The sequence below is a fragment of the Pipra filicauda genome, unplaced genomic scaffold (assembly GCF_003945595.2).
Source record: "Pipra filicauda isolate LSUMZ 115617 unplaced genomic scaffold, ASM394559v2 scaffold16_size7369187_pilon, whole genome shotgun sequence".
Classification (NCBI taxonomy): domain Eukaryota; kingdom Metazoa; phylum Chordata; class Aves; order Passeriformes; family Pipridae; genus Pipra; species Pipra filicauda.
This window is the reverse complement of record NW_024104207.1, coordinates 3,453,921-3,465,156: the sequence shown is the minus strand read 5'-3', so window position 1 is coordinate 3,465,156 and position 11,236 is coordinate 3,453,921. Positions and strand designations below refer to the sequence as shown.

The following is an 11,236-nucleotide window of genomic DNA, read 5'->3' as shown; positions in this document are numbered from 1 at the left end:
TAAACCTAAGACAGTTTAGCAAAGAAGAGGAAATGTGTAGTCACCAAAACTCATTCCCAGAGTCACCAGTCCCCAGAGAGCTTGTGCTGAAGCCTGTTTCACCACTTCTTCACTAGTACCATTCGCAAAGGACATCAGGCTAGAGCTAATTCTGGCAAAAATACACATTCTGCAATCATTTATTCTGCATGAAACACTGGGTCAAGTCAGAAGCTGGGGGGGCTGTTGTGGGGTGGAGAAATGACCTTGCTTTAGTCCATGTGCTGGAGTTGCAGGATCCTGCAAAGCTTGTGGGAATGCCACGGTCACCCAGAACGATAGCACTTGCAGCTTTGCCAACACCAGCCCCTCTGCAGGACAAAGCCAGCTGTTTCTCCTGGTTCAGAATGTGCAAAAGGGACTTCCAGGAATCATTTGTTTAAGGGAAACATGAGACACAGGGCTTTAGGAGGTTCTGTCCTCTATAAAGAACACCACCAATGGTTAGAGAGGGAAAAAGGGACATGCACTATGAATGAATGTCACAGCGAATAGCAGTGACAGCTGTCTGCTTGCAGAACAGAGAATCTGGGGCATTTCAGTGCAGGTTTCCAGTTCTATTCAGCGGCCAGAGAAAGAAATTCTTTGTACATCCCTTGAAAAACAAAAAAGAGGTCTATTCAGGTTTTTGATTTGGAAAAAGATCAAAGTGTTCTGTCTTATTTTCTGAAGTTTTCTCAGTTCTTGGTATCTTCACAGATCTTACAATAATGTTCAGCGACATCTCTTTATATTACTAGGCACATTATTGTCTCATGTGGTACAGTGAAGATGCTACACAGCAGGCTCTCAATAAAGAACACTGTGTTTTTTATCATGTGGGGGCTAGGGTTAGGGAAAGTGAATGATAGTTAAGATTCCACAAAATTTTTATAGGATCACAGAATCCAACCGAGTAAAGCACAATTCAGGTTGAAAACCAAATTGGGAGGTCTCTAGTCCCATCCCCTGTCAGAGCAGGATCAGCTCTGAGGCCAGACAGCGCTGCTCAGGGCTTTATGCTGTCTGGGCTTGAAAACCTCCAAGAACAGAGACTGCACAACCTGTCTGGACATCCTGCTTCACTGCCCTCAGGAAAAACCTTGCATCAAGCCTGAACATCTTTTGTTTCAGCCTGTGTCTGTTGTATTTTGTCCTTCCACAATGCATCACTGTAAAAAGCCAGCTCTGTTCTCTCAATAGGGTAGCATAAGGCTGCTGTTGCATTCCCACAAAGCCCCTTCCCAACCTGAACAAGAACAGTTCCCTCCCCACAGCAGAGCCTGTAGTACAGTCCCTGGTCAGGTTGGTGGCCCTGTGCTGAACTTACTCCAGTTTATCAATGCCTTTCTTCCACTGGGGGGCATGTTGTCCAAAACCATAGGAGACAATAATCAGCTCCCTCAATCTATAGGCTACACTCCTGTTAACAGACCCCAGGACAGTGTTGAACAACTTTGCTGCCAGGGCACGCTGATGACTCATGTTCAGCTCACTAGCTACCAAGACCCCAGATTCTTTTTCATCAAGAATTTTGAGAGAAACTAATATCGTTTTAGTGGGTGATTCTTTCTAGATTTTCCAGAATTCCCTTTAGTTCCCTTAAACTTTTATGTTCCCACAAAGTTTATAGCTTCCAAGCATGAGCTTATTTAAATCTTCCCCTATTTCTCTGTTGACAGTCACGAGAAAAAGCCACAGAAACCCCAAAAAATAAAGCACTTGAGATAATATCAATTTTTTTTTCAGTTCCCCATGAGATCTTTCTACTGCCGATCCTGCTTTAGCCCAGAAACTAAATTTTCTTGAACAAAAGAAGTAAATTCATCAGTTTAAGAATGGGTCTTGAACTGTCATGAGCACCTGAGCATAGTTGCTTTTCAACAGGCTCTCATGACACATCTTGGTCACGGTGTGGCCCTTTTCAGGACACATGGACTTACTCTGATAGATCAGGAGAGATCTCTCTGTACAGTCCAGGCTTCTTTGCTTGCCTCTTCCCAAGTGTCCTGCCAATGCAGTACAATCTCAGCAGGTGCTGGCAATACACCATCTGCTTTGCAGAGAGTCAGTAAACACCATCTCCTTCAAGGTTCTTACTGACTTCACCACAGCTTGGCATGTCAAGCATCTCACCTCTCCCAGTGTCTCACAGTCTTTCCAGTTCAACATCTCCCCGTAAAACCTCTGAGCTAGCCCCTTGTAACTCCTGGCAAATGGAGACAATCCCATCACCTTATTACACAGAAATACTTTGTTCCCCATGATCTTCTTGATATAGGAGTGCCATGCTATTTTGCAAAGTCAATAAACCTGCTGTCTTACTGTTAACCCCCCACCCACCTCATAACTTCACCCCTAGGAAGGTGATAGTGTACTAGATCTGAAATTTAATTTTGGAGGCAGCTGTCAAAGATCATAAAGTCTCATGAAGCTATATAACAAATCAGGAACCAAACTAAATTCTCAGTATTGCATTAGCATATTTGATCAGATAGTGAGTAAAAATTACATGCTTTAAAAAGACACTACTGAATTTGTTACCTGCTAGAAACCATTAATTTGAATGATCTGGGCAGTGTAAAGCCCATGAATAATTCAACCCTGTGAACAATTTGAATTATCTGCAAGTAATAAACACTCAGTTGTTTTAGTAGCCATGCATCTTTTTCACCAGGGTTACAGATCAACTGGATCACACTAGATTGTCTTTATCCTTCCCTAGCTGAGTATAAAGGATACAATTCAACAGTCAAGTTTTTGTCTGTCAGTCTTTGTATTTAAACCTTAAAATTTAATCTCAGGTACTAGGAGTATGTATGTTATTCTCTCCATTTTTTTAAACCCACATTTTGCATCATTGATTTAGTAGTTTTAAAAATGTAATGCTTATAATCAGCTGTAAAAAACTATTTACTAAAGATCAGTCTCTGCTCAGAGGAAAAACTCCAGTGCGCTACAAATATGCTTGACTTCTTTCCCATTTGGCTGTTTGCAGCCTTTGGGAAAGCATGGCTCTTTTACAAGAATATGCAGGTATTCCACTGTACTCAGTGAGCTTTCAGCTTATCTAAAACAATGTAGGAGCTAAGTCCTGCATGGAACTCAACAGAGACAGCCCTCAGTGCCAGCACAGTCTGAAGCACTTAACTACAGCAATGGTGCAGCTCACTGATGTTCTCATTTTAAATAAGAATCAACATATTGTCTCAATTCCCAGCCCTTCCCCCTGCTTTGGGCCATGTTTCATTAATATAATGGTTTGCGTGAGTTTAATTTTCTGCAATGCCAAAAGCAAAACTTGGACATCAGTGGTGTGTTGAAACAGGAAATGGCCTTGCCGTGATGCATATTGGCAGCCTCCAGCCTTACTGCTATGAAGGACCTATTCTACACATCACACCAACTCTGTAAGGCCATGATGACCAAAGAACAAGCCAAGAGTTACATGAAATGACTTACAAGTGACTGGCAAGAGTGTAGTTCTGTAATTTAAGGGGAGTCACAAGTCCTCAGCATTGCTGAAAGTAAAGCAACACGTGGCTTTTCCACATCCAAGGTGAGGGGGGATTTGACATAAAGGATGACCTGGGATTACTCTGCACTAGCATGAAACTTGCTGGGAGAGACATCATTCCGCTGGCAGGTGTGCTTTTGCTAAAGTAGAGTTTATTATGCTTCCAAAACTAAAAACTGTCCTACCGAGGTATGTTGATACCAGCAAAAAAACCCCAAAACGAAACAAAAAAACCCACACAAAACCCCAAACAAACAAACAAAAAAACCCAAACAAACAAACAAGCCCCCACTTTTCTAGGGCTTTTGCAGTGGCATAGAATATCATCTAGAGAAGTTATATCTCCAACAGATATTAAACCAACAAAGACTTCTAAGGTACATCCCTAAGGATTCATCCCACCCATAGTCTTTCACAATGGGAACAGAAAAATCACAAGCAGATAGGAGATCTCCTGAAAAGTCCCCCAGGTCATATAGATTTGACCTCCCATTTCTAAGGCAAAGGACAAAAGCAAGGGTTTTAAATAATCTTATTAAAATGTGGTTTACATCCTCATTTTGAAGACTTAAAGCATAAGACTTAAAGAACAACTTAGAAAGTCCTCTGTATAGTACCTTCTGATGAATGAGAACATTTCTTAGTGATGAACAACTTACCTATACAAGGAATCAAAATATCAGTGAAGACTTTAGGAAGTTTTAGGAAGTTTTTTTTGGCAGAAGGTATCTAGGTCTGTCACCATTAAAACCCAGTCAGTCACCCAATACACACCTTGCTTCTCAAATTCTTCAAAGAGATTCAGGCTGGTAATGCTTGGGCCTGTGAAGATGATGTAGTTCTTCCCAGAGGCATTCTGACAAAGGCTTTTAGCCACCATACTGTGAAGCTGCGGTTTGTTCTTTAAAGCATCCAGCCCATCGGTACCACTCCCTTCTTTGAGATGGACATAAATCTTAAATAAGAAATGGTAAGAAAAGTCAGAAGGTTATAAGGAATCCAGAGAGAGCAGATGCAACTTATACAGCTCTATGTGAGACAAGCTGAAAATCAAGGCAGCAGACACTTTTTATAAAATGCTGATTAAAGTCCCTTTCAAGGGGTTGTTGCTCTAAAACTACCTCAGGTTAGCTGGCACAGTTACCAATAAATACAGCATCCTTCACCTCATCTTAAGGACTTCCTGAGGCTCCTCTCACTGTTGCGCATTTTGAAAATTGTTTACTTGGCAGGAAAAGACTCCAGTCATAATTGAGATTATGTGTTGTACTGAATCTGTGTAGACTTCAGTGCTGTCAGCAAAAGGAGAGCATGGGAACTTCAGTTTCACGAAAGGCCAGTACAAGATGACCAGAAGGAAATGGCCCATTACCTTCACTGCATTAATATTCAGATTTATTTCCCATTGGCAGCAACTGTCAGGCTGTGATGAAAGTGTGTCTGCACCCCCATAAATGAGAGTAGCCAGCTAAACACATACCCAACCAGCCAGAACATCATCATCAAACTCTCCAGGCACAGTGCTAGTTCTTAGATCCTTTACTTAGATCATGATTTGGAGACAACCCACCAAAACAGACTGAACCAGAGGCTGGGTACAGCACAATACACTGTGGTTAGTAGGGAAATGCCTGTCTCGCAGCAGGCTGCAGGAGCTTTAGCACATACCCTGCTACAGTCAGTCCACAGGGCTATGCATTTCAAGAGCTGTCACCATCAGCTGTAGGTGGACACACATGTTTGTGTTGGAGTGCAGGAACACTGACCCCTTAGTAATGCGACTATAATTAACCAAACAAAGTCCCAACAACTGAAAGAGCACTGAAGTCAAGCTATTGCTTCATTAGTACCAGAGACTCCTCCAGGAGAGGAGTCTCCTGCATTGCCATGCAGAGGGAGAAAATGTGTAACCCTTCCTTTGTATACAAATTTGTACACATTTGTACTCCCATTTTATTTCAATGACAGTATTTTACAAGTATAACTTTTACCAAAGTTCAACACCCAATAAAGCCAACTAGGCATCTAACCTTCATCTTATTCTGAGAGTCAGCAAAAATAACCTGCTGGAAAGAAAAATGAGAAGAAGCAGACACTGCTCAGTCACTCAAACAGTACTCTAACACCATGGAACTTGGAAAGATTTAAAAAACACACACGAATGCAAATTTTCTGAAAAAATTGTACAGGCCTGCCTTCGTGACTTTGGCTCTAAAGTACTCAAAAGTTTTATGAATTCCAGAAAATTTTACCTGTCAGAGAAAAAGCTGAAACTTGTTCAGTATTCAGGGGCAGGAAAAAGGAATTTTGCCTTGTTTTTTGGAGTGGTGTATCCACAACAACTTTGCTAAATTTGTTTGAAACTTCAACCGTGCAAAGCATGAAGCATTGCTTTCCTGTATAGCCTATTTCTCTTACACACACCCTGTTATAAATGAAAGTTCATTGCAATGCTCAGAGAACAAAAATGTTCATGTTTGCAGTAGTGGTCCCAGGAATTTGTAACTCAATGATCTTAGAGAAGAAAAAAATTCAATTAAACAGCTTCTCCCTATTTTAGATGGCGCATCTCCCAGCACTGACATTCTATATATATTTTATGTAATTTTCCCTAGCAATTCGTGCATTGTGGAATAGACTTCATCAGAGTCTGTTATGTATGAAATCTCTGAGAAAGGAGACATAATTTGTATTTTGAAGGAACTGACATGCTAAAGAACAAAGTTGGTGCAAGGACAAATGCGCACTAATTTCAAAAAGAAATAGAGCATGTATTAAAAAGGAAGTCTTAAATACACAGTGCTTAAAAAAAAAAAAATAAATCCACTTTTTGATAGAAACAGCTTCCAGATAAGGACAAAGGCAGAAATGTTTGTAGACTCCCTGATCCTGCTCCACTTACTTTTGAAAGCTGTCAAATTTGTGCGTTCCCCAATTCTAAGGCTGAGGACTAGCTAATTATGATAAGTCATTTAGGTTATTAATCAGGGATTCAGAGAGCAGCTTAACAGTGGAATGCATTCAAAGGGCAGATTGTTCCAAATTTACAGCAAAGGTGTTTCATGATTATTGGCAACAAAATTAAGATTAGGGTACTAGTATGTCAGCAGAGAGACCACACATCAAACTCTTAAAATCTACAGACATAGCAGTGAAGACAGAAGATGTGGACAATTAGTTTTGACCTTGGATTAGCAGTTGAGCTGAAAACAAAGTAGGAATCTAAGTCTATAAAAATGTCCTACACCTTACCTCCCCTAATCCAGTAAATCTTAGCCAACCAGGAATCTCTGCTGCACCATGCTCACTCCATGTTTCTTATAGAGTGCTGTCCCTCTAAGGGATGAGACAGTCTTCTGGCACTGCTGGTGCACCAACTGGTCCCTCACCGTGGGTTGGTATGTGTCTGCAAGCAGCTACTTTAAAGAGCATGCCCACCATGCAACTGTCCACTGAGGTACCCCTATTTTCATAGTAGGATGCTACAAACTCCATAGGTTTTGTTAACAGAATTCCCTGTGCACCTGGCTGTGATTCTCATCGCCCTTCGCTCTGTTCACCTCCCCAGTGCCCTTTACTCAAACATCCATACGCACTGCTAAACCTTCCCTCCTTCTTCAATGTTAAATATAGTTCTTTCTTTTCTCCTTGGACACTTACTTGCCTATCCAACAACAACCTTTGTTCTTGGCACAGTATTTCTTGTTTTGGAGAAGCATCATTCAAAGCTTTATCATGTCCAGCTCTATTGGGAAGATGGATGACAGCAGCACAATGTTGGAAGGCATAAAGGCTGCTGTGAAACAGTGGCTGGGTACAGACAACTGACAAAGGCATAGCTTCAATTATTTTTGCAAATGCCTAAGATCCCATATGGCCTTTACTTTCCCCTCTCCCTGTCCTCTTATCCAGATTATTTCATTCTACCTCCCACAGCTTTCTCTCCTTTTCTGTAATACATTAGTAGTATTTAAGAATCAGCAGTCTGCAGAAAAAGCATAAATTGCCAGAAATTGGCTACAAGACCTTCACAGTCACAGTTGGAAGCTGCTCCTCAAAAATGTTTGTTAAACCATTTACTAGACTTTCTGGTTTGCCCTGGGACAGCGTTAGAGCTTTATGCCCTTTCCATGTGCACCACCAGCAATATATCATCGGAAGTACAGGCTGAACAACTCTTGCTGGATAACAGATGGAGATTCTGGCAGCCAATATCTTCTGCTTCTGCAGGTGACAGTCAAAGCAATGCTTCTTGAATATCTGCAGAGATCTCTTTCACTGTGTATCTTTTTCTAGTGGCTACCAATCCATTTGATCTACAGCACCAAATGGGATAACTTCTATAGATGCGACATCATACGTTTTAGGAGGCAACTACAGGTTGAAGATCTTTAACCTGCAGTACTGGGACAGAAATGGAGCTTTATCTAGTCATCCCTCAACTATTTGTTTCTTATCAGAACAACAACATGGTCAATTCTACCACGTCTCTATCTGTGGCAGCCCTACTGCACCAGATACATTCAATCCAATATGTTTTCATCATCCTCATGTGGAAGGTTCGTAAGGTCTCACGGAGACTGAGTAAAATACTGAGCACTTAGGAACAAAAGCTGCATCTTGACTGCTCATTTAAGAGAATGTGCCCTAGAAACTAAAATATTAGCGATTCTGCTCATATTCAAAGTTCAGATGGCATATTGAAAGCACTTGTGAATAGCACATCCCAAATATTCCACCTTCATACATAATTGAAGCACCCCAGGGTACAATTCTCAAATGAAATAGATGGCATTTGGAAGAAAAAAAAGGGCAGAGGTAGTAATAAACAGAAGGAAGATTTTGAAAGCTACATTGTGCAAAAATATCTCACAAAGGGCAGATCCTAAACAACCACAAAACAGAAAGATGACACAGTTATAAAAGCAAGAGAACAAAGAAAAGCAGTCACACTTTTTGGATTCTAAATAGCTATCAAAAAAAAACTTTTTTTTTTTTTCTATAGACTTCACAGCCAAATACACAACTGCTAATTCCTAGCACTACTTTCTAGATCCTGCCTCACTCCGTTTTCCCCTCTCATTCCAAACCTCATCTCTAATGGCTGCCATTACCAACACTGTTGGGAGATTCTCCCCTCCAGTCTCACCCTAAACCTGCTGCAGTTCATATTTCCCCCTTCTTTAATCATCTCTACCCAGACAGCTCTTAGGTCTAGCAGTTGTTGGTACCAGTAATGGTGCTCTACCAAGACCATATATTTTCATTTTTTTGAGTCTCTCTTCATTCTGTTCCTACTATTCTAAAGACTACTTTCAAAATAGTATGCAAGAGAGACATAGTTTTCCCAGTCTGTTCCCAGTTAGCTCTTGGTGTTCCTTAAAAAGCTCTTTCCTTGGTCCCCTTCTTTTCTCCCTCTGCATCCTATTTTGAATTATTTCAATCTGCATGAACGTAAAAATCCAGCTAATATCTTTGTGCTGAGGACTGACAAATGTCTGTTTTGCCTACACATGTTCTTCAAAGTTTTTAAAAAGATCTTAGTGAGACTAGCAAAAAGATGCTGGTAGAGCTGACAATGCAAGTCCAGTATGGCTTAAGGCCATGACATCCCTCTTCCATGTTATTTCCTTACCACTGAGGGCACTACAACATCGTACCTGTATGGCAGACCAACAACCCATAGATCACCAAACACAGATTTCTCTCTGTACCTTCTCTCAGGCAGCCACATCTAGGTCAGGCAGATTCATTATTATAAATATAATAATTTCCTGTTCTTCCACATACCTAAGAACTGACTGGCTCTCCTCTCAATTACTGCAATCATCCTTTTTGTTGGCCCTGCTGAAATGTATCTTGACATCGAGACAGTGCTCTGCCCCTCAAATCACTTGCCTAACCCTTTGCTTCAACTACATCAGCCGTCTGCCAGTTCCCTCTTCTTTGCAGCATTAAAGGAAAATGGGGCTGGAAAATAGAGACAAGCCTTTATGGTTTAGGCTTCCCTATTGATCTCCTCCCATACCTTGTCAGTATACTGATTCCTGCCCACATCTGCCCCATGAAGCCAGGCATCCAACCAGTAATGTCAAAGAAGCCCATATTTGCCTCTTTCCATGCTGCCCTTCTCCTGCCTGGTTGGAAATCACCACTAACCTTGGCAGAGCTCTTTCCTCTTGATCTTCAAAACCTTTCCTATAAAGCATGCAATCCCCACAAGGCAATTGCTAATCAATGCATTGGTCCTGCTGCTTCTTAATGCTGCTTTTCCAGGCTCCTTCCATGTAACTGGCAGCCCAGCTCAGGTCCATGGTTGAGGCTTCACTCTGGTGCCACACAATTGCACAACACTGACTCAGTTTTTCTAAGAAAATTACTGCTGAGCTGTGAGAAGGTGTGTAACCGAGGAGATGTGAGAAGGTATATAAGTGATGCAAGTAAAGTATAAACTATCAGAAGAGCTGTTACTGCTGAGAGGACAACACTGCTCGAGGGGGAATATACTTACATAAAAAGGGCATAAAGTCTTAAGATACAACCAGTAGATGACAAATCAGTAACATCAAGGACCCAGCTCATTTCCAAGGAGGAGCAAAAAGGCTGATGACTACCTGGCCCATGCAGGCTCATTGGGAGTAGGATATATACTGGTGCCTAGCAGTGCATTAGTCCCAACTCTGCTGTGTGCATTAGCCAAGAAATACTGAAGCACTCAGCCTGCTTCCAGAGTTCTCTGGGCAGCCAAAATGTATCTGAACTAAAGTGATTTGCTGTGGGAAGCTTAAGCTTCCATCTTGCACTTAGATGCTAAACTTGCTAGGGCAGGGATCATCTTTTTGTTCTGCTTACAGCACCCAGCACAAAGGGATGGGATCCATGAGGGGCATTCCTATGGCGTATGGAAGAGCAGGAGGCTCTGGCGCTTTTAGCCTCCTCCCCCAGGCAGAGTTGCATTGAGTGAGAAGAGCTGCAGAAAGGACACAACTATACAGGTAGTTTTATTGCCATAAACTCCAAGCACCTCAGACAGGAACTGAAAAAAACCCTTCATTCCCACCTGAAAATAGACACTAGGACTGCATGTAAACTCTGTGAGAGATCTTTGCATTAGGTCACATTTAGATGTTTGGTTTTTCCATTCATCTAGAAACATGGTAAGATTGTAAACTCCAAAAAATGAATAGAACTGGCCCATCATACATCTGCAAAACTACCTTCCCACTTAAAACCGGTGATCAAGAGGATAATTGACTTTTAACTGAGATCTAGGATTCTCAGATACTGATGATACAGAACCACATTCAATAAAAAGCCAGAGCCTGGTGGGTGCCAGAGGAAGAAAGCAGATAGGATTTTCCAGCTAACAGTGACTGACAAATGAAGGCAATCAGATTTTCTGGGATCCCCTTCCAGCCAAAGCCTGACCTTGAGAACCTCCTCAAAGCAGCTGCTACATCTGTGTGTTCCAGGTGCAACTGTTCCAGCAATAGAGGAATTATCAGTGCACTGTTTAAAGAAATGCAAGGGCTCAGACTAATCTCTAAACAGAACTTAAATAGGCTGAAACACTGCCATTTCTGAGTAGCTTTATTAAAAAAATGCACAGATGGTTAACTCTCCTGCAACTCTGACCTTGAAAACAAAACTCACTCCAGGTTTATTTACCTCTCCCTTTCCCATTGACTAAATACACTTACG

At 41.5% G+C, this 11,236-nt stretch overlaps 1 protein-coding gene across 2 annotated transcripts in view; it reads right to left on the bottom strand.

The window, feature by feature from the left end:
* The window catches only part of PGBD5 (piggyBac transposable element derived 5), a 72,551-nt gene that overhangs the window by 17,417 nt on the left and 43,898 nt on the right, over positions 1 to 11,236 (bottom strand). The window contains exons 4-5 of one of the 2 annotated variants that reach the window (XM_039379503.1): positions 4,310 to 4,490; positions 1,421 to 2,027 (exon numbers count right to left, since the gene is read on the bottom strand). In XM_039379503.1, coding sequence (XP_039235437.1) covers positions 1,846 to 2,027; positions 4,310 to 4,490 — 363 coding nt within the window. In that variant the 3' untranslated portion in view covers positions 1,421 to 1,845. Of the gene's footprint in view, positions 1 to 1,420; positions 2,028 to 4,309; positions 4,491 to 11,236 lie in introns of those variants that run through there. The other variant, XM_027721319.2, reaches the window with a different exon arrangement.